The following is a 27,608-nucleotide window of genomic DNA, read 5'->3' as shown; positions in this document are numbered from 1 at the left end:
TTTTCTTCGTTATTAGATTGGTTAGCATAATTTGGTAATAATTACCATAATCTTTCAGGTTTATCATTTTACACTAGTTAAACTTAGTTATCAAATCAATAAACTAAAAAAAGAAAAATAATTTATTCTGAAACTATTTGAGTTAAGACTCAAATAGTTTCAGAATAAATTATTTTCCTATATCCTTTTAATATATATCATTTGAAAATATTATGATTCCGATGTTCCAAAACTAAACTTTTACTTATTTAAAAGATACATTTAATGTTCATGATTTAAATAATGTCTCGAAAGGAAAATTATTGTTTTTGATTGTCAAGTTATTCAAACACCATGTCCAACTTAAATTACAACATAAGTCTGGAGCTCAAAAGAGAAAACTTAAAAATGAGATAAGATCAAAAGAATCTCTTGGTAGTCAATCAATAACCGAATTTTTCCGATATGGAAACAAAGGTTCTTCTAATGATAAAATTGAGGATTGCAGAGAACATAACTGCAGCATTGATGTCAGAGCTGAAAATCATTTTGAAATAGATTCAGTTTATTTTTTAAACTTTTCTTTAATTTTAACTTATCATTAAGACTGTTTTTAAGACGTTTTACTGTCACCAAGACAGTATAGACGATATAGTTTCTTTTTTAAAATAACATTTTTTAAACGATCTGTTGATAAAAAATTTTCTTTGACAAATACAAATTTAGTTCCAGTTAGAAAACTGTCTTGTTTGGTTGAAAGTAATCAGGTCATTTTAACTGTTTTATTTACAGAAGTTAATAACTTCCTTATTTTATCTGTCAAAGAAAAATATTTTTCTTCGCAAAAACATTTTGAAAAAAAAAAAATATTTTCGAAAAAATAATTTGCGAGAAAAAAATAATTTTCCACTGAAAAAAAAGGGCCCGCAGACGGGCCCAGTATAGGGCTCTGTTTTACAATGTGGGGCCATGAATCGGTATTCATGGCCCCAACGTTGTAAAACAGAGCTAGATGATCCATGCTACACATTGGCACAGTAAGTTTTTTTCGTGTAGGGGTTTAATAATTTTCTAAATAGCAATGAAAAACATTTTTTTCAGTGATATTTTTTTCAAAATTTCTCATTTAGCATTTCGACGTATATATATTTCTTTCGACGTAAACACTTTTCAGCAAAAAATTTCTTAAAGTTTCGAAATAGATTGGGGGTTTCGTATATATGACTGGGAAAGCAACTCATAATGCATGGTCAAAAAGCTACTGTAGACATACGGATTGTTTTGATAAAAAACTTTGCACATCAATTTTTCAGTACATCTAATGTCTGTACATTAAATGCCTATTTACAAAGACTTCAGAAGACCCATTTTTTCATCTTCAGAAAAAAATGATATACCATTAGAAACTGGTTTATTTTGCTTTGTATGTGACATGCACATATATTTTTGTATCAATTACTAAAATAACAAATAAAAGTAATAAAATAAAACTAATAAAGATATGAATCGCTGTTGATTGTGATTTTAAGAGATACCATTATAATCAGATTCTCTGAGCAATTTCGAAAATAATAGAAAAATATGAATTGTTACATGTACAATAAACTTTTTTTTGAGATTTAAATGAAAAACACACGCGAGAGTCTACTAATTTTGAATGAGGCTAATGGCAAGAAAAAAAATTTGTTGATGATTTTTTTTTCAAATTAATTTTTGTTTTAAGTGCCCTAGAAGACCTAACGGTTTTGTCACAAAGCACCACGAAAAAGCATTTAACCAGGAAATACGCGCCCACTTCCATACCGATGGCACAAAATATGCCCAGAGCTGGCTTCAAACCCTGGATCTTTTGCACCTTTAACCACAGCGCCACGGCCGTTCTTGTTAACTTTTTTTTTTGATTGGCTCCTCCTCTCTCTCAATTTTGGTAGATTTGACATCAGCAACAGTAAATGACAAAAACACATTTAAAAAAGTTTATACAAACAAAGCAAACACAAATAAAAAAAGAAGTAAACTCATTCAAATAATTACATAAGGCAATTAAAAAACTTTATCAATACCAACTTTTATATATTACAAGAGTTTTCTTAAAGCCTATCGTCTGCTGGATTCTTCATTGCGCTATCTAAATTATTTTTTTCTCAAATATTATTAATCCAATACTGTAAAAAATTCTTAAAAATAAACGTCATATGGGGTCGTCCATAAAGTAAGAACTCTTTTATTTCGACCCTCCCCTTCCCCACTCCTACCGCATTTTGATATACGCTTTTTTAGTAGTCTCCATCTCCCTAAAAGTACATACACTTTTAACCTATATACCCAACATTTTATATTATTTATTTTAATTTAGTGTCTCATTTCTTTTATAATTGACCCCTGCCCCCATCCCATATACGTAATTTGCAGACCCCCTCTCCCGCATCCGAGCGTACATACTTTATGGCAATCCGTATTTTGTAAAATAAAAAAAAATAAAAAAAATCATGTAAGGATGAAAATTAATTACATTTTGGAAGCACATTTTCTTTGTTTAAACCGGATGAAGTCTGCCTCGATGTGGCAGAAGGCCACGTTCTTCGTAAATCACTATTTTCAAAAGCATTATCTCCGTAACTTGACTTTAAACTAGTTACCGAAACTGGGCGACGATTTTGTACCTAGTTATTTAAAAATTGTCAAATTATTATGCTTACAATTTAAAATAAAACAAATAAAAAACTCAATATATATGCATGCACCTCATGCAAATACATAATACTATTTCGCAAAACATCATCGTTGCGTGAGACCATTATAGCTGGATCAAGAGCAGGATAGGCGATAGATTGAAGACCAATAAAGTTTGTAAAGTCAAAACTTGTACCCGCATTAAAAGGCTGAAAAAAAAATTATTTACATAAATTTTCTTAAGCCTCTTTATCCTTAGTAAAAAATACGATTCAAGTAAAACTGATACTTGACTTTTAAAAACTAACCGTCTGATTAGAGCTGAGTGAGTGAGACAATGATTGTTGAAAAGCTAAAATGAAAACAATCAAGTACAAAACCAAATACACTGACTTGAATACTCCATTTTGTTGTTACAAAAGCGTTAATTATATTTATTATCTGAGAAATATACAATAAAAATATATAGAAATATATATATAATATGGAAATATACAATAAAAAGATACCTTGTTCTTTTATAGTCTCAATAAATTGTTTTCCATAAGATGAAGGTTTCCAGTCAGGATTTTTTATCTATACAAAATATAAAAAAAAAATGCATTTATATATTATTATAAAATAATAATAATTTATTGAACGTACTTATCTGGATTATACAATGTGCAAACAAATAATAAAATGTGCAAACAAAAAATTGACAAGTACATGAAAACCAGTACATATTTTATTTAATTAGACAAATTTGAATCAACGCATTTGACGAAGGCTTTTGTGGCTTAATAGTGAAAAATTGATGTTACAGATCACAAGGACGCAAAGCAAGAAAACAAAATGTTTTGTTTACTTTTAAAAGTTTTTTAAAAGTTTAAAAGTGCATAAAAAGGAATTAGATCTCTCTTACTTTTTATCTCCGTTACTTTTTCACGAGTTTAAGTACAAGTAGAAATAATAGCATTTGGATGATATTCATTTTTTAGACAAATACTTACTGAAAAGTTTAAAAGCGAAAGCTCAGTCTTTGCATTTTCAGCTTGACTTTCTGCGGATAATATTTGATCTTCTTTGGAGCAGCCTTCATCACTCCACTAGGCAAATTAAAGATAAAAATAAACAACTTAGTAATATAAAAGAACGCAGAAAAATTACAAACTTAGTAACGGTTTTTATTGGCATTGGTTTTTAACATAACTTTACCATTTAAAACAATATAGTTTGTGAATAAAATATAAACAATATAAAAATATTCAAACAATAAATATTAAAGTATTAAAAGGACTGTAGTAATATTAGGTATATATATAGTTATCTTTTTAAAAAATTAAAACAAACAAACAACATAGAACATGTTATATATATGAATATAAAAACTTATTAAAAAAAAGCGTTACATTTTTTGCGCCGTGCTTTCGAATATCCATTTGGGCAAACGAGCACACATCGCCGAGGCCAGCTACCTCCACTGTGAAATTACGATAAAAATCAACAATTTGTAGTGCTTTATAGCGCAAACCAAAGCATAAGATAAAAGGTGTCAACAGCGGACTCATTAATTCTTCTAATAAATATATCTAAGACAGAAAGATATATATATATAAATTTATATATATATATATATATATATATATATATATATATATATATATATATATATATATATATATATATATATATATATATATATATATATACACACACAGAGGCGATTTTAATAGGGGTTGTGTGGGGGGGAGGGGAGGGGTGTTTTCCCCCTAAAGAAGTTGATTTTCAAGTTATAGTCGGTTTTTTGACGTATACAGTCGGGTATTTAACACAATTCAGTCAGGTGAGTATTAGAGACCTTTTTTTTTAAGGAACTAGTTGGTACTTTTAAACAATTTTCCCCCTACCTCATTTTATTTTTAGAGTCGTCTCTCTGTGTGTGTATATTTATATAAATATATATATATATATATACATATATATATATATATATATATATATATATATATATATATATATATGCACATACATATGTGTGTGTCTATATATATATATATATATATATATATATATATATATATATACATATACACACACACACATATATATATATATATATATATATATATATATATATGTACTCTAAAAAAAATATAGAGATAGCTTTAAAGTATATCAAATATTCTACTTTTCAGGGTATATCACATATCCTGCTTCTTAAGGTAGGAAATTATACCCTTTTAGTTAGAACATTATACTCTTAAGGTAGCAAATTACACCACATTTGACCATTTTTAGTATAATTTTTTTCTTAAAGGGTACAATTTTTATCTTAAAAGGGTGGGATTGTGATGTACTCTAAAATTAGAATAATATATGTTTTTTTGAGTGTGTTAATAATTTCTTTAAGTGTCTTTATAAAAGTGTTCACACATAAAGAACACACAGTGAAAAAAAAAAAAAAAAAAGTTTATATAAATACCTTTTACTTAAAAAATTTATTATAATTGAATCAGTTTTTTTTTAAGCTTTTAAAAAACTTTTTATTCAATTGTAATATTAAAAATTAATATTAAACAGTAAAGAATACATATAAAGCAACTTTTTTATTATTACTCTGTTTTTTAAAAATATCGAGTACTCTTTTGTAAAATATACTAATTTATTTTACCGGGTAAAAACGGATTCACACTTATTGATGTTTCATGAAATCAAAAGTATGTTAAAAAGTCGAACAGATAAATAATAAAAATGCTGGAAAAAATAATTATATCATAAGAAAAAGTTATTATAAAAATAAATCTTATTATTAACTTTTCCGATTTTTTTCAGCAATCGGAATTTTTTTTAGAAATAGAAAGGTATCAGGTTTTAAAATATAAAGTATAAGGTTATTTTCTTAACTTTAAATGTTGTTTGACCTAATTTTTTTTCAACTTAACAACAATAGCGATAGTATTTCCAATTTTTTTACATGAAAATTTTTTCCTCAAGAATTCGTCTGTAATTCCAGCACTCTTTTGCACATATCTTTGTTTAAAATAAGAAATAAGTTCCATTTTTTTAAGTATTTTGCTGTCCAAAAGTGTTTTACCTTTTTTTTATTTTGCATGTTTATATTGCAAAATTTTTAAAATTTGACGTCCGAAATCGGGATAGTTGTCTTTATTAGGCAATTTAAATTGTCGCATTCAATTGCGGCATTTAATTGTCGCATTTAATTACGCTTTTATCTTATAAAAGTGTTTAATTTTCCATTTTTCGCTTAATAAATGAATTTTAAACTATGAATTTTTTTAAAAACTTTGACTTAATTAACTAGTTTTGTTTTTTTTCATATTTTTAACTTATAAAATGAAAAAAATTTACAAGAAACTTTAATACAAAAAAATTTACTTTTTTTTTGAAACAAAGGTTTTCAGTTTTTATAAAATATCCCGTTTGCAAAATGGAAGTTAAAAATATTAAAATAAAAATTATAAATTATGTATGCATATTTTAAAGCAAGAATACTTTGAAATGAATACGTGCAAACAAAGCAACGAGCAAGCATTTATCGAGTATTCAACTGCATATAAATAAACAATCATTTAATCGCACACTGAATCGTTTCAAGAAAGAAAACAAAATGAATGAGCAGAAAAAATCAAACTTAAAGCAATATTAAAATAAGCATAATAATGCGTTTACGATATATAATCGCAATGATTGCTGTCGTAATCATCTATGTTATCCTTACAATAAAAGTATTCAACAGTTATTTAAATAACTTGCCGAAAGCGAGAGAATCTCGATATTCTCCCCAAAAACTGTTGGTACTTTTGTCGCAGCCTCGATCCGGTTCATCATTTTTAGGTAAAAAAAGTAAAAATAAAAATCAATTTATATTTTTAAGGAACATTTTTGAAACAATTTTTTGATAAAAGTTTAGTATTGGTAGAAAAAAGAATTGATAGTTGTCTCGATTTCAGGTAAAGTATTGAGTAGTTCGTTACGTTCGGTATACTTTTACGAACCGTTACATAACATGGATAGTTTGTACAACATAGACATCAACTTTGCGACGTCAAGTCAACGTCAAATATACGACAAAGATGCCATGGATTATTTAAAAAATATGTTTCATTGCAACTTCGACAGAAAAGAATGGATTCGAATAAACAAGTCTATATTTAAATCTTTTCACACTTTACAAACTAGAAAATGCGAAGAAAAATCGCCTGACGTGAAAATTCAGTTCGATCATTGCAACAATTTTGTAATGAATTCTTATCATCTGCAACGTGAATGCCATCAATTTAATCTGATTGTTAAACTTCTAGAAATGCGCGTTCCGGAAGCTGTAATAGAAAATGTTGACTCGATAGTGAGCCTAGATACTAATTTTAGGCTGCTTTATCTGGTTCGCGACCCACGAGCATCATTTTGGTCTCTTTTAAAAACTGGATGGATCGCTAGTTCCTACAAAAATATTTCATTTCAAAAATATGTCCCTCTTAGATGTCAAGAAATGTATCGCAACTTCAAACTGCTAGCAAAACAGAAATACGTCACTATAATAAGGTATGCTTCTCAATAAACCTTGTAACTTGTCGCCTTTTTTTGTTTACAACTTTAAAAAATCTATAAATAGAACTTTTTTTTTGTTTTCAGGTACGAGGATATAATTGTTAACTCAGGAAAAGCGTTGAAAGACATATATAGTTATTTAGATGAAGAAACAACAAGTAAAGTCAAATCGAAAATTTCTAGACTCTATTGTTATACACCTGTGTTTAATAAAATGTCAAACAACAACTCTTACTTAAACACTACAGAAACTCAAGCAGAAACGTTTTTAGATAATACCGAAAACATCGTAGATCAGCGTAAAAATTATAATTGCTTTTCTATTAACAAATGGAGACACAAAGCAAACTTAGAATTCGTAAAACTCGTAGAAAAAAGCTGCGTAAACATTATGAGAGCATTGGGCTATGAACAGTTAGGCAAAAAAGCAAAAACACTTAAAGATTTTAGTCGTTCATTAATTTATCCAACCTTCAACATTTAATATAATTCAAAATAATATTATATACAGGAATGAACACTTGAAACACGCACGCTAGTGTTTAATAAAATATATAATAATAATGATGATAAATAATTACATACCTAACAGGTTCATATTTAATACAACATAATTAAAAAAAATAAAACCTATAAGTGCCAAATTAAAATTCTAAGTATGCAAAATGATTAAGACAAATAATTGAGACGAATATTTGAGACAAATACTACTATTTAGTAATATAGCTTATTTAAAGTGGTGGGTAACAATAATAAAACTGAGTTATAAATTGTATAAGGAAGTAGCAAAATTAAAAAGACCTGTTTTTTTTAAGGCAACGTGACATTTAGTAAAATATCAACTTATTTTTCATCAGCTAAAATTGCATCTTTTTTTGCATTTATAGAGCGGCAGGGTCACTAAAAATTATTTTAAAAAATACCAAGAGAATTATTTTTGTAGCTTGATCTATTTAATTTTAGATTATACTTTGTTTCTTTGGTAAAAAAAAAAAGGTAATTGTCGATCTTACACATTTGAAATCAAATATTTGGAAGGTTGGGGGGAGCTTGTTAATTTTTTTTTTAATGTACTTTAAATATAAAACATTTTTATAAATTGTACATTTTATATCTAAAGAAAGGATATTTTAAGGTTTTCATCTTAGATTTTTTAACTGTTGTTTTAAATTTTTAACAATAATGAGCTACATCAATTAAATTTGCTTCTGTCTTCTTTTGTTTCTGAAAGTTTCAATGAAGTTTTGACTAAATTTTTCTCAATACTTTTTTAAATAAAAATAGGAATAACATCAGACTTTAATTTTTCTAGAAGGATGGAGATACTGAGATCTTATTGTCTCCATTATCGTAAGTATTTAAATATTTTATTGTTTCCTCAAGTTTTTCACTAACCAAACTTTGTTTGTTTTCTAATGGACCCTTATAAACTTTAAATTTTTTTTTCTTACTTCACTTTTCATTTTGCAAAATTTTTTTGCATGACTTTTTTTGAACATACAATCTTCTCTGATCATTGAGAAAATTTACATCTTCTTGTCTACTTTAAAAACTTTTGTTTTATCTTTATTTTATTTACTATATATTATTATTAAGTCAATTTGAATTTAGACTGAATTGTAAATTTATAAGCGTTTTACTATAATATAGTAAACATCTGATATGTTAGTCAGTATTTTCTTTACCTGATAAAAGACGCATGGTGAACGTTTTTACCATGAGACAACCTCCTATTTCAATAAATTAAGCCGTAAAAAATAGAAATTAAGCTATATTAATTCTAAAAATGATTTGGAAAATTAACTCATAGCATAACCTCTGTAATACAGTTTTCTTAATAAACAATTGTGTTATGCGTTTTATATTATGTCTTATGTAATATATGCAATTTCAATTCTTTTTCCAACATGAAAAACTTGACAATGAGATTTTTTTTGCAACTGCTTGTTGATATTATTTATATTAACGCACACAAAAAAAAAATTTAAAAATTTCACAATTCTTATTTGACTCCTCTGCCTTCCTCCCCACCCCAATTTCCCAAAAATATACATCATGACTTCAAATGACCATTTACCATCATCTTTACTAAACAAAAAAAAACATCATCTAAAATCATATAAGTATTTTTGAAATATTTGTTAATGACCCTGCCCCCACCATAATGCAAAATCTTGAATTTTTTGTATTTTTAGACTGTTAGAACCAAATTTTCAACTGCAGTTTTTTTTTTACTTGGAAAAAAGTATTATAACTTTCTGTTAATACAAGTAAAAGTTCATCTTTTGCCGCTATGCCCTTTCCGAGAAAATAAAATGTACTTTTTAGTGTACTCTAGTGTACGCTGTACCTCTAGTGTACGCTGTACCTCTAGTGTACGCTGTACCTCTAGTGTACGCTGTACCTCTAGTGTACGCTGTACCTCTAGTGTACGGTGATACACTAGAGTATTTTTTTATTATTTTTGATTGGTAATTTAAAAAAAAAAAACACGAAATAAATGTAATAGTAGAAAACTTGTTTATTTCTCACCATAGTATAAAACGTATATAAGCATATTAAATCTTATTGAAATTATGATGCTTATATAAACAGTTGTTAAAAATGCTCATTTGACCACAAGCCACACTAGAATTAAATTGTTTAATTCGCGTTCTGTATAAAATTCCCACTCACCCTTTTATTAAGGCCCTTCTTCTCCATTTATTAGATATGGACTAAAATTCCCACCCACCCTTTTATTCCCACCCCTTTCTATTAAGCATGTAAGAGTACTCAACAATTTAGAACTTTCAAATTTCACATTTTGTTTGCACAATTCCAAAACTAGTTTACTATAATGACCTGAGACTAAATCAAGCCAGTATACAGTTATATTATCATGTGATTTAATGAAATGCAAAAAACGTTTTTGTAAACATTCTTTAACATATATTTGACCAGAAAGTGTGGATTAGAAATATAAGAGGTTAATTTTTTACTACAACTTCAAATAGCTTGCCAAACCAATGGTTTTTAGCAAACTTATCATGTTTTGTGTATTTCAATTTATCTGCTTTTTCTCTATATTTGGAAATATAAAAGACAACACTAGTAATACTTTCAATAATACAAAACACTTTAGAAATAAATTTGTCATTTTAGAAATAACTTTTTGCAGCAGGCTCTTGCGATTGGGCACTTTTTATGATTTGAAAGAATAAAGACCATGTTTATTTTGAACTTTTTAAAACAAAACTATAAGAAATCTCGTATCTTTTTGCGTGTTCCCTTGAACATCTGAATCAAAAGTAAATAGCTTGGGTTAATCTTAAAACTGTTAACCAGTTTTATATTTTGAAAACCCTCCTTTTTTCGACCATTAGATTTGATGTTGAATAACACGACTAAAGGTGCATTTACAGGATTTCCAACTCTTTTGGTATTGAATTGTAGTTTTTATTGCGATTTTCTAAATATTTGTGCATAATTTTTCCTTTAACGTTCTTTTGTCATTTTTATGTTAAACGGAAAAACCATAATATCTTTTTGAAACCGCAACATGTTATAAGCAAAGTACAAACACAATTTAAAATATTTAAATACAATCACTGGAAATAAAAAAGATGTATTTATTCTTTCACATTTACATCGTGACCACGCTTTAAAAGACATTATATATTATAACAGCTTGTTAAGTCAATAACTGTTTCTAACAATAATGACCAACCTGTCTACTTAAAGACACATCATATTGTAAATCTAAAGTTTAAATATTTTAAATAAGTCTTTCAATATTTTGCTGCACCCATATTGCAACAGATAATTTTCCATCTAAGCCCTATTAAACTTTAATGTGTCATTTGTTTTTGATTACTTTGATTGTAAGTAGCTTCTTCATGAATACATTTCCAAGTAAGCCAGCTTTACTAAACATCTTTTAACTGTTCGGATGACTTTTTCAATATTTTAAACAACAATTTCTTGGCTGATTCTAACTGAGCTAATTTTAGGGTCAATTTTAATGAAGAAATTATTCTACTTTGTGAACCAAGTGTGATTTTCCTTGGTCTTTTTCTTATAACAACTGAACTTGACTTGAACTGAACTGAGCTTGACTTTTTCAAATATTTTTTCCCCTTATTTATTTTTCTTTAACCATAAAATAATAGTACTACTTTGTGTAACTGAATCACCACTTTTAAAACAACCCATTTTTTTACACTAATAAAAATAATCGTCTAATTTGGGATATTTACTATTTGCAACAATTATTGTTTTCAATAAACTTTTTAAAAATAAATTGATTTTAAATTATGTTCTCAATTTGGCGTCCAAGCAAGATATGACATGTTCTAACATGTTTATTGTTAACTGCTTTATTAACAAAATAAATTATATTCAAAATAAATTAATTCAAAATAAATTATATTCAAAATAAATTATATTCAAAATAAATTAACTCAAAATAAATTATATTCAAAATAAATTATATTTAAAATAAATTATATTCAAAATAAATTATATTTAAAATAAATTATATTCAAAATAAATTATATTTAAAATAAATTATATTCAAAATAAATTATATTTAAAATAAATTATATTCAAAATAAATTATATTTAAAATAAATTATATTCAAAATAACTAAAAAATTTTTGCAAAATGTCTATAATTAGTCATTCATGGCTGCATTAGCAATAAATTAGCACTAAACCAACCACTAAACCACTAAACCAGTAGTTTCTAAATGTTATTGTAACTTTAGTAATAAAAAATAAATTTATTTTAATCATTGAAAAGCTAGGATGACCAAATAAGAAACCTTATTGCAAACAACTGTCACATCATTCACTCAAAATAAACAAAAATTTTCAATAAAGCAAGATTTTAAATAAAATGAAATATCAGAATATTGTTAAATATAAGAAAATTTTTCTGAGTTCAAAATGAATTTGAGCATAAAAAATGTATTAAAAAATGTATGTAAAAAAATATATCAGTACTTATGCCATTTATCATGTCATATTGACTATTCAAAAATTATAACAATCAAACAAATAAGACAATTAAAAACTGTCACATTTCAATAATAATTTCATTTATCATGTTAGTGAAAAGGTCATTTATCATATATAGTTTATCATGTTAGTACAAAAATATCATATGTAACTTATTATGTCAGAACTAATTTCACTTATCACATGTCAGTACTAATGTCATTTATAATATGTCATTTTCCATATGTCAGCTGTGTCATTTATCATATATCAAAACTAATGTCATTTAAATATAAATATTTTGGATTGTGTATGATGTTGCATATATAAGTGTTCAACAAACAAACAATATGAACACTAAGTTATATGAATTTACAAATTGTGTTTCTTTTTCATTCTTTATATTCATTTAACAATAACTTTTTCTATTGCTTTTACAAATGATTGATTGAACATTTTACTATATACAAAAAACAACTTTTTAAATAAATTTCCTTGTAAAGAAAAAAACAAACACTTACAAACTTATATTGAAACATTTTGGAAAACTCCTCTCGAACCTGTAACAAGAAAAATTATCTGAACAAAAACATTTTTATAGAATAAGCTAAAACAACTTTACAGGTAATTTCTTTTTTACAACTTTTGTTTACGTTACTTATTAACACTGTAAAAATGTTCTAAGCATGCTTAATTCAAACAATGAATAAAAAAAGAAAGAAATATTTCAATTACATATTACAAAAGCACAACAAATTTATTTGTGCAACATATTTCTTCTTGCAAACTAAATGTTTTCTAATATTAGATTCATAAACAAAATATTTTATTGATTTATTTTGCTTAATATATTCATAAACTCGGATATTCTTACTGAAAACACGAAGGTGAATTTTGAGTAAGAATTTAGGGTGCATAAAACCTCCCTATTTTCTCTTAAGAACTGTTCCTTTTCTTAAAATTTTTTATTGATGCTCAAAAGAAAATCTGGTAACTTTTTCCAAAATGTAATTGAATTTAGGGGGACTGAATTTTGCAACAAGACTTTAAATGCTAAAAAGTGTTTTTTTAAAGCTTTTTTGTTGGGTCTCAAAAGCAAAATTATATGTAAATTTCAAAAATGACAATTATTTTAAACAACTAAAAAATAAAAACTTTAAAACTATTTTTTAATTTTTCATCATTGTAAACAAAATATTTTTTATGAAAAAATAAATTTTTTGATAAATTTTGTGCAAATTTTTTTTAAAGTTTTTTTAATAAAAAAGAAGCTTTTATAAAATTTTGCTTCTTTTGATACACATCATAAAATATTTATGAAAATCTTTTTTTTTTAATTTATCATGCATATATATATACACTCTTGCATATATAACTTGATGCTCACCTCCATTGTATGTGCTCTTCCTTTCCATTCTTCAGGTATATAATGTGTATTAGACAAGATCTGTTTCATTAATGTTTCTGGACAAAACACCATATGCTAAGGAAAAGCATTATTTAAATAAAAATTCTTCTTTGCAAAAAATTTTCTTTTTAATTTTTAACCATTTAACTATTTCAAATAATTTCAAATAAAAAAACTTAACAAAATTATATGATGATACACATCATAGCAAACCTCATCAGGAATAAATCCAGAGCATATCTTGATAATGATACCTAGAGGTAAAAATCAAAAAGCCTGTGCTTAACAATTAAAAAAAAGTAAAATATATTTTTGGTTTATTTTAGTTTGTATTAAAAAATTTCATAATCCTATTATCAAATTTATATTTCTGTTAAGCAAAATATTATATTCAATAAAAAATTTACCAAGTGTCGCCATAAATGATAAGACATGCTCAGCAGTCAGAACATCTTTATCATAAAAAGACAAACCAAGCAAAACTGCAAGAATGGCACCACTGAAGAATGCTATGTTTCTAGATTTAATTAATGATAAATCAACCTCAACTTGGTTGAGATAAAAAAAAAATTTACTAACAAGGTTTTATAGTAAAAATGAATTCAATTACAGAAATGTTTTAACAAAGATGTAGTAAAAAATATTTTATAAAAGTCTTTATAATATTTTATAAAAGCCAATATATAGTAGGATCTTATATACACAAGACATTAGATCTTTTATATATAAAAGATATAATGTTTTGTGTATATAAGATCTTACTCCATAAAAATCCTAATATTCTTAATGAAAACTTAATTTAATTAAATTCTATATCAATAATAAAAAAGTTTTACAGATTAATAAACAAAATTTCCTCGTTGATTGAAGTAATATTAACTGTTATAACAAATAATAATAATTTTTACTTGGCAAAAATTGTTATGATTGGAGATGTAAAAACATTCATATAACGAGTTGCTGGCATATAGGCTTTGTTTAAACGACTTTGAAACTCATGGTCAAGCTCATTAAAATGGCGTAAATACAGACGTCCATAAGGTGACCTAAAATTTGAAGAATTTAAGAAAAAAAATTTGTTTTCAATTATAATTAGTTTGAAAATTTTATCATGCTCTCACTCACCATCTTCGTGCACCAAATACATCTGGGGATCGTTTAATAAGCTAATGAAACAATAAAAAAAAAAAAATGCAAAATAAAAAAAATTTTAATCAGAGGTATTTAGAAATTTTTTTTTTCACTTTTTGCAATACTCAAGAGTAATCTAGTCAGATGAGTTTCTGAAACTGAATAGCATGGTAATAAAATTATAGTAACATGGATTCCAAAACAAAAAATATATTTAAACAAGAATTTTAAAGTATTTAACATTTATATCAATAAACATATTTTTAAAAAATTTAAAAAAGATCCAAAGTAATTTATTCATCACAGATATTGTTATTTTGGAAATAAAAAAGGCACAAGAATTTCAAAAATGAATTTTATATATATATAATTTTTGGTGGTGGTGGTGGGATGGGTGGGGTGGCGGTGAAGAATGGTAAAATATTTTTGTATTTTGTCACATTTGTGTCTCCTGAAAAAAAATAAAAAAAGTACTCCAGTTCCAAGATATTTTATAAGTTTCAGATTTTCCCCCTCCTCCTGGATCTGCCACACAAACACATATATACATATATATATATATATATATATATATATATATTATATATATATATATATATATATATATACATATATATATATAGGCCTCAGCAAGAGGTGAGCAAGAATATATATATATATATATATATATATATATATATATATATATATATATATATATATATATATATATATATATATATATATATATATATATATATATATATATATATATATATATATATATATATAGGCCTCAGCAAGAGCTTTAGCTCTCACTCTTGCCCACAACTTCCTAAAAAAACCTTTACAGCTCCTTGTCAAATTTTTTTATCAAATAAGTAATGTTAATAAGTAAATCAAATAACTAATGTTAACAAGTAAATTAAATAAGTAATGTTAATAAGTAAATCAAATAAGTAATGTTAATAAGTAAATCAAATAAGTAATGTTAATAAGTAAATGAAATAAGTAATGTTAATAAGTAAATCAAATAAGTAATGTTAATAACTAAATCAAATAAGTAATGTTAATAAGTAAATCAAATAAGTAATGTTAATAAGTAAATCAAATAAGTAATGTTAATAAGTAAATCAAATAAGTAATGTTAATAAGTAAATCAAATAAGTAATGTTAATAAGTAAATCAAATAAGTAATGTTAATAAGTAAATCAAATAAGTAATGTTAATAACTAAATCAAATAAGTAATGTTAATAAATAAATGGGTAGCTAGTGTGAAAACTCAAAGACAACGCTCGTCTAAAGAATTTTTTAACAGCGCAAAAAATGACACTTGTTATGTATATATTCTTGTAACATTAACGTTACAAACATATGCTTGTAACAAGTATAAAACCAAATTTTTTATTTAATAATCAACTTTTTAAATTAATAAACAGAAAGCTCGTACAAAACCAAAAGCTTTCGCAAGAAGCTATTTAGAGGTGCAGCTCGCATGGCTCACCATGTTCGTTAAGAGAGCTTTTCTTTGCTCAAGCGCTCATCTACTCCCGCCGAGGCCTATATATATATATATATATATATATATATATATATATATATATATATATATATATATATATATATATATATATATATATATATATATATATATATATATATATATATATATATATATATATATATATATATATATATATATATATATATATATATATATTATGGTGATAACTTTTTTCAAATCTTATTTGGCTATGGTGCTACACAATGACCTTAAGACTAAAAATAAAAGATATCTTAATTGTAATAAAAAAATAAAAATAAAACTTCCCCCATAAAGCAAAAAAAAGTTTTTAACGATTTTAGGCCTTTTCAATATAAAGTCATGTATTTCTTATAAATTCTAGATGCTTAAAAAATTAGTACTAGTATAACTTTTAAATTTTATTACAAAAAATTAGTTTTTTATTGATTGTTTTTTTAGTTTTTGCATAAACCATAACTTCTTGCACTGTTTTTACTGCACATTTTGCACAAATATTGGATCTTGCAGTGTTTATATCAGTTTTTTGATTACACCAGTGTCTTAAAAAAGATTTTTTTACTTATGCATACTGGTTAACTGCACTAATAAAACTTCATAGTTTGTTCTATTATAATAGTGATTGGAAAACCAGATATTCATCCATTCACCAGTAATAAAATTGCATGCTGGTTGCAGTTGCTGACAATGTTCCGGCAATAAAATAAATGCCAGTAATGCTATAATTCCTCTTAAATTCCATCCAGCATTACTAAAATTTGGAAGAGCCCTAAAATTATTTTTGGCAAAATCTTTTTTTTCCACATAATATCTGTAATGATGCCCAAGCTCACACAAAAACTTCATGTCATCTCGCCATACCACTGCTGGTTTGCTGGTGATTGACGTTGACTGTTTAAAATTTTGAACCAAGACATAATTTTGTATCAGTTCATCAACAAAAAAATAACTTATATTTGGTGATAATGTTTTACCTCCAAAAATTTCATCCATGACATGCTTCAATAACAAATCTAACACATGATGCTGGCAACCAATATATAACTTCCAAATTCCTGGCTATAAACTCTTTTTTTAAAATGCTACAACACCACCTTTTGCTCCAGTATTTGTGTTTGTTGTGTCACAAATAATCACTTTTATTACTTCGCATATATCAAATTCATTTAACAAATTAATTAATGCTGAAACAATTGTTTCATGAAAAGCAAGGCTGCCAACTTTATTTCCTGATCATTGTTTTTTAAAACTACAACTTGCATTTCTGTTTATCTTCTTACCATCAAAATGTAGTGCCCATAAAGGTTTTTTTTAAATTTTATTTAATTCTCAATTGATTCTATCAGCTTCTTTCACAATTGCTTTGTAAATACCTGCCTGTGTTGGAGTTGCAATATTAATACCTTCTGACAATTGATGACATACTTTCTTGCTCTGGTGTGTATTTAACTTTATATTCTTTACTAAAGAAACAGCTGAGCAGTTGAAGCTTTTCTTTTTCTTTTAGGTCTACTGAAATTGCTAGTAGTTTTTTTTTTTTTTTTTAAAGATCTTCGCTTCCAACAAGGCTGCAAGCAGCCACTAATTAAAGTTGGAAGTTACTGAAAGAGAAAAGATGATGATTGTAGAGCAAGATAACGATTGACAGACGGCTTAAAAGATTGCAAATTATATGAGTCAGGAAAGCAAGATGAAGGAAGCGAATTCCAAAGTGCTGATGTTCGAGGAAAAAAACTAGACCAATAAGCGTTTTTGGATCACTTAGGAACACTCACAGAAAAAGGATGACACTTAATTGAAGGACGAGTAACACGAGAATGAATTATAGTAGATGGCACAAGAGACGCTAGCTCTTTAGAGCAGTGCCCATTATAGTATTTGTAGAAAAGAGAAAGGGAAGCAACATTACGACAATGTGATAATGGTTGAAGGTTGGCTGCAAGAGCAGGTCCAACTATGTTTACAATGCGTTTTTGCACCTTGTCTAAAAGAGAAAGGGCATCATTAGAAGATCCGCCCCAGATATGGCAACAATATTCCATACAAGGCCGGATTTGAGATTTATAGAGATAGAGAATATAATCCGAAGTAAGAAAGTGACGAGCTCGATAAAGAGATGCAACCTTAGCAGATGCTAATTTTGCAACTGATTTGATATATGGTTTACAAGAAAGATTGGAAGTAAGAGTTAATCCTAGAAGATGAAGAGTAGGTGACTCATCGAGTACATCACCGTTCATAAATATAGGAAGATCTAAATTATTGCGATAACGATTGGCTGAAAAAAATTGAGTTTTATCTGAATTAAAGTTTACAAGCCATTGAGAGCCCCATGCTGTAGCAGAAGTAAGATCCTTTTCAAGCTCAAATGCCCCCTCCAAGCAATCAGAGGGTGTTGGTATTTTATCACAACAAGAATAAATGGTAGTGTCATCAGCAAACAATGCCACCTTAGGTGAGAGAGTATCTGGAAGATTGTTAATGTAAATTAAAAATAGTATAGAGCCAAGGATAGAACCTTGAGGAACTTTGAAGTTACAGAATAAGAAGAAGAGTGTTGTCCATCGAGGACAACTTTTATGCTACGATTGGAAAGGAAGGATTCAATGATCTTAAAGATGTTGCCGGATACACCATAAGAAAAAAGCTTATGGAGACGACCAGCATGCCAAATTTTATCAAAAGCTTTTGAAATGTCAAGAGCGATGGCCTTAACCTCTCCACCTTTATCTAATGCACGATAAAACCTATCATTTATTACTGTTAGCAAATCAGCTGTAGAACGAGAAGATCGAAATCCATATTGATGGTCAGAAAGTAAGTGATTAGATTCAAGATGAGAAATTAAGTGTTTGTTAATTAAAGATTCAAAAACCTTGCTTATGATAGGAAGAAGACTTATGGGACAGTAGTTAGATGAATCAGATCACTCTCCAGAATTTTTGAAGATAGGGATAACAGATCCCGCTTTCCAGCAGGCTGGAAAGCAAGACTTTGATAAGCACTTGTTGAATAGTTTTGAGAGTATAGACAACAGCTCCGGAGAACACTTCTGCAAGACAATAACAGACATGTTGTCCGGGCCACAAGCTGTAGAAGAGTCTAGGCAGGAAATCATTTTAGATACAGACGCTGGAGTGATATGAATGTCAAGCAATGGATCAACCTGTTTGTTGGCAATATCAGGTAGAAAGCAGCTAGTAGACTCAAGAGATGATATTGATGAAAAGTTTTTAGCAAACAATTAAGCTTTGTCTTTAGGTGAGTTGACAAAGTCTGAACCATTCAAGAGAGGTTGAATTATAGATTTGCCCTTATTATTGATATTATTAAAGATTTTCCAGAAGTCACGAGAGCCTAATTTTTGAGATGAGATACAAGATTTTATGACCTGAGAATAGCGGGTTATGGCATTAGACAAAACCTTTTTACAATTGTTTCTAGCAGTAATAAACAGACGCCTGTTTTCTGGAGAATTGTTTTGCTGATAAATATGGAAGTAACGGTTTTGATTGGCAATCGCAGCAGCACAGTGTGAGGAAAACCATGGAGGAGAGTGAGGCTTGACCTGGAATCGTCGAGAGGGAATAAAAGATTCCATGCCAGCCTGAATCCACGAAGTTATTTAGGAAGCACATTTGTTGACAGGACGACGAAAGATTTCTACCCAAGGGCCATCACGAAGAAAATCACAGAAAGAATCCCAGTCAGCTTTACTGTAGTTGTAAGAGGTTCGATAATAGGGGGATTCAGGTGATGAAGAAGAATGAGATAATAGTTTTAGAGAGATCAAACTGTGATCAGAAGCACCTAAGGGTGAATTTGGAGAAACTGAGCACTGACTAGGATCAGAAACAAGACATAAGTCGAGTAGAGAAGGTAAATGATTTGGGTTGTCTGGAAAGCGAGTTGGAAAGTTGACTATTTGAGTTACGGATTGAGAAAGGCAAAAGTTGTGGGCCTTAATGTCTGCCGAGTCACTGACACTAGAGCCAAGCCATTCATAGTGGTGAGCATTAAAGTCACCGACAACAACTATATTAGCTGATGGATAAAGAGAGAGGGCTTGGTCAATATGATCAGAAATAACGTCAAAAAGTGTGCAGTCTTGAGATGAAGGAGAGCGATATAGAACAAAGAGAAAGGCAATAGAGTGGTGTGGTGCTAAATGAAAGCACATAAAAGAATAGTCTGTGGTTTCAAACCTAGTTTCACAACAAATGGGTGAATTCTTACGAATGTAAATGCCCAGACAAAGCATGTGACTATTGGAGTCTTTGCAAATTAGAGGAAGATAACCATCAACACTAAGATCACAAAATGAGACAGTTGAACTCAAATTAGTCTCACAAAGAGCAAGTAGATCTGGTGAACTTTGCAAGAGATAAGTCTCAACAGAAGAAAAGTTACTTCGAAGACCACGAATATTAGTGAATGATAGGTTTAGAGAACTTGGTGATGATGATGGTTTTTTGTGTTTTATAGTTTTTGGTACTTTATTCATTTTTAAATTAGATTGAAGAACTTGACTCAAAGCATAGATAGTACTCAGAACACTGTTTAATAGCCCAAGCAATTGCCTCATTACTACTAATAAACTCTAAGCCGTAACAAAGGGCTCCAAATGTGGCCTCCGCAATGCACACCAAAAGTACAAACAGGGACACCATCCATGCGCAACATGGCACTGTTAATACTTTGATATTTTTCAGCTGTTGATAGAATCAGCCTCTCTGAGAGCTACCACAGAGTTCGGGAAACCTGACTACTAGCCGGCCTCAGAACCATAAAACTGAGTTTTAGAGCTGTACCCTCATTAGGAGATAATAGAATGAGTTGCCTAGTCATAAAAACAGAGACACAAGCAAAACCCATGCATTGAGTCAAGAAGATCCAGCATTCAACATTCTAAACTGGAAACAATGTATTAAAAATACATCGGCGCCAGCCTAATAGATGAAGAAGGGATGCGAGGCTGGTCAACAGATAGAATCTGTTTACCCCTTAAGTCTTTGCCTAGGAGGCCTTCTACAAGACAGTAGCCGGGTACATTTAACATCTGCCCAAGATGAGTATTTTTATCAAGACACCATCTCTAGCCTTTACTCAACCAAGAGCCCCAAGGCAGGGGGTGTTTTATGTTGGAGTTGGCACCTCCTAGCCTTTGCCTAAAAAGGCGTATCCTACAAGGCAGCAGGACATGAAGCAGATTGCACTGGTTTACATGTTACCAGTAGCAGGATAACCTGATCTGTTATTAGTTGTGTCTGGATGATTGGACGACATTTCCACATGAGCTAAAAACTCTCTTTGATTTAGTTGAACTTGCTGGAATAGCTAAAATTTGTCTAGCTAATGAAGAGAGTTCAGGCAATGTATTTGAATACAGATGGGGCAAAATCATCGTCAACCTCTCTTTTACTGTTACTAGAGTCAGAATCAGTAATCTCTATTTGATGCAAGGTTTTGCAGACAACAGTTACTTTATTTTTGATACATTTAGATGGATAGTTTGAACAATTTTTGAGTAACATATCCTACTTTCCTGTTACTTTCAACTTGCACTTTGTAAAACTTTTTTCCTTTAGGACTCAGCCACACACCTTTTTTATTTGTAATATCAAATAGTATTATATTATAATGGCTGATACTGATTATCTGTGCCTTCTGATCTTTGTGGTATTTATTCACTAAATTTTCAACTTCTGCAAAGTTATCGTCTGTGAATTAATTTCATTATAGATCAAACTGGAAAATTCAGTTTGGTCTATAATGAAATTAATTCACAGACGATAACTTTGCATCTTCCAAAAACAGATTTCTCTTAAGAGACCAAGTAAGCTAACCTCCCTAAAACAACTATTGTATTTGGTATTCTAATTAGCTTGTTAAGTTGTTCTACAGTTTTATTTATTTATGTTCTTTTTGCCTTTGCTTTCTCAAAATGAACTAAAATTCTTTGCCAAGTTTTCACATTCACATTAAAAAATAACTTTAGAAATATATATATATATATATATATATATATATATATATATATATATATATATATATATATATATATATATATATTTAAGCAACTATAAAATGTATTCTACAAAATAGAGTGCTAAATGTTCTTAAAAGAACAGAGCAATTATATACTAGTAGAAAATCACTTAGCAAAAATTTTTTTTATTTTACACTGTGTTTCATTAATAAAGATTCATCTTTGTTTTGTTTGCAGTAAACAACTTTGCTTTGTTTGCAGTAAACAACTATGTTTTATTTGCAGTAGTTTTTTTGGATTAAAACTTAACAACCACTGTAAACCCAAATCTGCAGGAGTGGTGTAGTGATAGAGCCCTCGCTTCATAAGCGAGAGGTTCTAAGTTCGATCCCCACCACGTACCTGGTAGTACTGTGCTTAACTTTTTTCTCAGCGCAGCAGCCTTGTTTGTCAAAGTTCGTGTTTTGGAGTTATAGAGTTGAGAGAGGGTCTTAACCACAATTAAGTAGCCTCCTCATATGTAGTGGCCTTCTTGGCCTTGGAGAGGTGAATTAACAAAAAGAAAAAAAAAAGCTGTCAATTTCAAGTTGTATCTAGAAACAATAATTACCATTAATTCAATCATTACTCTGGTTAGATAAAGAATAAGTAATTGTAAATTATACAAAATTATCAACATCATCTATAATAATACTATACCTTTTTGTGTTTAAATTGGGCAATTTTCACTTAAATTTGGCACTATTTCATTTTAATTTGGCAATTTTCAATTTACAAATTATTGTGAAAAATATTAAATTGAATTGAAAAAATGCTAAATTAAAGTGAAAATTGGCCATCATAACCTACTACTACTATTTTCACCTTAATTTGACATTTTTTCATTTTAAGTCGGTAATTTTCACTTTAAATTGTTAAGTGAGAATTGCCAAATTAAAATTAAAAAATGTTAAGTTAAAATGAAAAAATGTCAAATTAAAGTGAAAATTGGCCAACTTAAATGCAAAAAGGTGTAGTAAAAGTTATAATGTAAAAAAAAATATATAAAAAAACAAATCAAAATGTTACCTCAGCATACATAAAAAAAGAATAGAGAATTTGATAGATCATTATAAATGGACAGAGCAAAAAGTTTAAAACTCCCAACATAAAGATTTGATGAGATAACCTGGAAAAAAAAATATCATGCTTGTTACTATAAATCTTCTTTGATAAAAGACATTCACTTTATTTCTAAATTTAGCTGATTTGAAAATGAGGCAAATTATCCTTCTTATTTTTTTTGAATATAATGCATTATTAAAATAAAAAATCTTAAGCAAATTTTGTTGATGTTAAATTTTGGTGTTGTTATTGTTAAATGCTGCAGTGGTGCATGAAAGTCAACAAATTTCTATTGTATATATATATTTAAAATATGAGTATACTGATTACAGATTTTAAAAGTAATTCAAAACATTGATTATTTAAAAATGGTACATTTTAAAAATACAAGTGTGAAAAACAAATATTCTCAACAACTTAAATTTAACTTACGAAGCTGCCAATACCATCCTGTAATAAAAACAGAAATTTTTATAGCGCTTCAAAATGTTGCTCTATTTGACTATACATCTGAGCAAATCAACATGTAATACTGAAGAAAATTAATAGTATACCTGCATGAGTAGTCCTTATATTCTTCTTTAAGTTTCCAACTATTTTTAAATGGTGCCCCAGGTCCATTAAAAAGGATCAAGTTTAAGTTGAACTTTAACCCTTCAGTTAGGAAAGTCCTATAAAGTCATAAACAACATTGCACAAAAAATATAATTATATCATAATACACATGATGCAAAACATTATTAGTAGATAGGATTGAAGCTACATTGGCATTAAGTTACATTGGCATTAAGTTACATTGGCATTAAGTTACATTGGCATTAAGTTACATTGGCATTAAGTTACATTGGCATTAAGTTACATTGGCATTAAGTTACATTGGCATTAAGTTACATTACTTTAAAGACCTATTAAATTAATTACAGGCTCAGCAGACAACAAGATTTGATTTACATGTAAAAAATTACCTTTTACCAATAAATGGAAAGTGATAAATACATGGGATTACTCCTTTATTTTGAAATGATATCATGTAATTCTTCTGGCGCAATATGCGATTGTGAATATCTAAAAATAAAACAATAACATAAATATAATGATAACAATACAACAATACTAAATTTTTTTAAAAAATTTATTTGAAAAAATCTAATATATATAAATTATTGTTTACATTCTATCAATTTTATATAACAAAAATACAAATATTTTAGGAAAAAAATTGTCAAGAATAAAGGCACACACACCTATACATTGCTTAACTAAAGTTTTGAAAAGCAAGAACAAAAAAATTCAATAATGTTTATTGATTATGTATATATATATAGCTATACCTAGCTCTGTGAGTTCTTTAACATGAATACAAAGTTGATGAACTTGCTGCATTAAAATTAATTTGTGCTGTACCTCATTCCATTGCATATTTCTGAGATCTGCCTAAATAAAGTAGCAAATGATAACACTATTTTGCGTTAAAACAATTTTTTGTTTGAGAAGTTAATACTTAGACCTAAAGTATTGTTTGTAAACTCAAAAAACAAACCTATAGGGTAATTTTATTTATTATCCAATGACTACTCTGGTTTGTTTTGTTATTAAAATAGAGATTTAAAGAAAAAACATGACAACATGTTATTTAAGACATATTAACAAGATATATTTATTTATGAATAAAGACATATGGTTCAAAATAAAGAGAGAAGAAAAGTGATTGAAGGTTCAACATGACATGTCAATAAAAAAAGAAAATTTAAAATAAATTCACAGCACTAATCACCTAACCAATATCTTAACAAACATCATCATCATTAAACATTATTTCCACATTGAAAATTCATTTAAATATTGTGGAAATTTTTTAAAGTTGTAGTTATAATCAAGAAGATTCTTTTTCACTGTTCTCTTGGTACAAATTTCGTTAACTGATCTAAACATTATTGTTCGTTAACTCAGTTAAACATCATAATGTTGAGTTTTTAATGTAAAATTATTAACTAACAACAGAATGTTGTGTGTTTGAAAGCTGCATTAGGTAGATTGCAAAGAACCTACTAATTGTGCTGCATTTAGCTTGATTAGGAGGTTCATTACAATCTGTTGAATAGTATTGCATTAGTTGGAAAACATTAAATGGTTTCCACATTTAATGTTTTCCAATTAAAAGAATCTTCTTGATTATAACTACAACTTTATTAAATTTCTACAATATTTAATTCCCACATCAAAGCAGTCCATAATGCAGTCTTTTTATATATCCATAGTACAACATCAAAAGCTTTCAATGTTGTACAACATATGCGGAAGAAAAATTTCTTTTTATTCCAAAATAAATTTTCATCACAAACTCTGTTGCAGTGGAATTAGGGTATTTTACTTTTACTCAAACATGAGAAAACTAGTACCATGTATATTATTATGTCAATGAAGGTGTTAAGTTTACTTTTATTCAAATTTGAAGAGTTTTAAACTACATTTGTTATACAAATACAAAAGCATTCTTATATATTTTTTACATAGCTTCATGGAAATTTAACTTTGAATTAGCATAAGCTAAAAATAATACACTATAAACTTGTTTTCAAATTTTTTGTATAATGAAGTTCATAAAGTAGTAACATTCATTATGAAAATGTTGCAGAGGGTAAATTTATATGAATAATTATAATTGTTATATCAAAATACTTGAGATATATAGCAGATTTATAACTTGTATTAAATTTTATCACTTTCCTAAGGCCTATTATAGTTTAAGAGGCTACTAAGCACTTCTTAATTATATAGGGTATAGTTAACTGTCCACCACTTAATTATCTACATATTATTTCAACTATGTATATATATTGGCGTACATCAGTAATATGAAGAACTTGATAGAAAAATTTACGAATATGCCATCGCCTGTAAACTCGAAATATGACGCGACAAAGTCGAACCAACCAAAACAGTAAGGCTACAACCAAACACAAGATAACTGAAGATGGCATCCTGAATGTAAAAAAGAACAACATGTAAACATTTTATTACTTGAAAATAGAGTTTTTTAAGAAAACAAAAGAAGTATTGTTTTTAAAAAACTCACTGTTTGAAGTTATTCCAATGGATGACTTCAACAAAAACAGGATTTGGATCACTGAAAAGTTTCTTATAATCAACACAAACTAGTAGAAAAGTACCAAATAGTACGATGAATATGTATTGTCTAAAGTAAAAATTTAATTATGTATTACGCCATTAAAAAAATCATTTATGTATTTAAGCTTATATACAATATTTAAAAATTTATAAATCAGGCAACTAAACATGACCTCATTGTGAATGGAACAGTTCATATTTAAAATTGCTACTTTTATATAAAAAATGTATATATATCAGGGTGTGATATCCGCCCCCTACATTCTAAAAAAGATCTGTTCATATTCTTAAAATCTTCTATTGGTTCTCACAAGCAACTTTGTATAATTTTTTCAAAATTTTATTGGATTTAGGGGGAGCACCTGACCCTTAAACACTTACCAGGTCCCTAATATTCTATAAAAATTTTTTTTTTTTTAAAGAATGTCATGTTGCGTATCAAAAGAAGCGAATTTATACAAAAATTTAAAAAAATAATAATAACATTAAAAAATTATAAGTTTTTTTGCAGAAAAATGAAATTTTTTAACCTAAAAATGAAACAATTGTATTTTTTTGAGAATTATTGAAAAAAAATCTTAAATATAATTTTTTTTATATAATGATTGTAATTTTTAAGATTTTTATACAATTTTGCTTTTTTTGAGACCCAACATGACATACTATTGGAAAACTTTTTTTTATATAACATTAGGGAGCCTGTAATGTCACACAGATGTAAGGCGGATGTCACACCCTAATATATACATTTTAAAGCTAATATATACACTTTAAAGCATGTGTGTTTAGGTTTTTAAAATAGATTAAAAAAAATTTATGTTTTTTTGCCAGATACTTTTTAAAAGTACAAGGGGAAATATTTTATTAACCAGCTCTAAACCAATGTATTAAATTTTTTTAATTTTAAATGATTTTATTTCAAGAATGCATGACTTCAATACTTTAGAAATTAAACTTTAAAATAGTATGATTTAGTGGCTACTTTGACATGTCTTATCCTTATTAATAATAAAGATTTAGTTATTGTGGGAAAGTATGTGCTTATATAGCAGGATTAAGACACTTTTTATGATTTATTTACATTTTGAACAAATGATATATAATCTGTAATACATAGTACAAGAACAATTATGACTAATGT

The 27,608-nt window shown here is 27.7% G+C and overlaps 2 protein-coding genes across 2 annotated transcripts in view; one reads left to right on the top strand and one right to left on the bottom strand.

Moving 5' to 3' along the window:
* Nucleotides 1-1,945: 1,945 nt before the first annotated feature.
* Nucleotides 1,946-27,608, bottom strand: part of LOC100207320 (autophagy-related protein 9A) — a 44,568-nt gene continuing 18,905 nt past the window's right edge. Inside the window, exons 3-22 of the mRNA XM_065811068.1 lie at nucleotides 26,415-26,534; nucleotides 26,185-26,320; nucleotides 24,670-24,772; nucleotides 24,304-24,403; nucleotides 23,893-24,009; nucleotides 23,771-23,788; nucleotides 23,303-23,402; nucleotides 14,717-14,757; nucleotides 14,500-14,637; nucleotides 13,999-14,108; nucleotides 13,805-13,845; nucleotides 13,571-13,666; nucleotides 12,705-12,743; nucleotides 4,044-4,223; nucleotides 3,645-3,740; nucleotides 3,162-3,228; nucleotides 2,961-3,004; nucleotides 2,724-2,861; nucleotides 2,492-2,642; nucleotides 1,946-2,107 (exon numbers count right to left, since the gene is read on the bottom strand). Coding sequence (XP_065667140.1) covers nucleotides 2,070-2,107; nucleotides 2,492-2,642; nucleotides 2,724-2,861; nucleotides 2,961-3,004; nucleotides 3,162-3,228; nucleotides 3,645-3,740; nucleotides 4,044-4,223; nucleotides 12,705-12,743; nucleotides 13,571-13,666; nucleotides 13,805-13,845; nucleotides 13,999-14,108; nucleotides 14,500-14,637; nucleotides 14,717-14,757; nucleotides 23,303-23,402; nucleotides 23,771-23,788; nucleotides 23,893-24,009; nucleotides 24,304-24,403; nucleotides 24,670-24,772; nucleotides 26,185-26,320; nucleotides 26,415-26,534 — 1,873 coding nt within the window. The 3' untranslated portion in view covers nucleotides 1,946-2,069. The remainder of the gene's footprint in view (nucleotides 2,108-2,491; nucleotides 2,643-2,723; nucleotides 2,862-2,960; nucleotides 3,005-3,161; nucleotides 3,229-3,644; nucleotides 3,741-4,043; nucleotides 4,224-12,704; nucleotides 12,744-13,570; nucleotides 13,667-13,804; nucleotides 13,846-13,998; nucleotides 14,109-14,499; nucleotides 14,638-14,716; nucleotides 14,758-23,302; nucleotides 23,403-23,770; nucleotides 23,789-23,892; nucleotides 24,010-24,303; nucleotides 24,404-24,669; nucleotides 24,773-26,184; nucleotides 26,321-26,414; nucleotides 26,535-27,608) is intronic.
* Nucleotides 6,221-7,800, top strand: LOC105848893 (carbohydrate sulfotransferase 1). The gene is made up of 3 exons (XM_065811069.1): nucleotides 6,221-6,489; nucleotides 6,606-7,197; nucleotides 7,288-7,800. The coding sequence occupies exons 1-3, from the start codon at nucleotides 6,315-6,317 to the stop codon at nucleotides 7,685-7,687; spliced, it is 1,167 nt and encodes a 388-aa protein (XP_065667141.1). The 5' UTR covers nucleotides 6,221-6,314; the 3' UTR covers nucleotides 7,688-7,800.

The sequence above is a fragment of the Hydra vulgaris genome, chromosome 11 (genome assembly GCF_038396675.1).
Source record: "Hydra vulgaris chromosome 11, alternate assembly HydraT2T_AEP".
Classification (NCBI taxonomy): domain Eukaryota; kingdom Metazoa; phylum Cnidaria; class Hydrozoa; order Anthoathecata; family Hydridae; genus Hydra; species Hydra vulgaris.
Note: the sequence above shows the minus strand (reverse complement) of the source record. Positions and strands in the feature narration are given on the sequence as shown.

What these genes read in the sequence shown, in the direction of transcription:
- LOC105848893 (XM_065811069.1), top strand. Translation starts at nt 6,315, where the DNA reads ATGCGTTTACGATATATAATCGCAATGATTGCTGTCGTAATCATCTAT. An exon ending in ATCCGGTTCATCATTTTTAG is followed by an intron (nt 6,490 to 6,605) that starts GTAAAAAAAGTA and finishes TCTCGATTTCAG; the next exon opens with GTAAAGTATTGAGTAGTTCG. An exon ending in AAATACGTCACTATAATAAG is followed by an intron (nt 7,198 to 7,287) that starts GTATGCTTCTCA and finishes TTTTGTTTTCAG; the next exon opens with GTACGAGGATATAATTGTTA.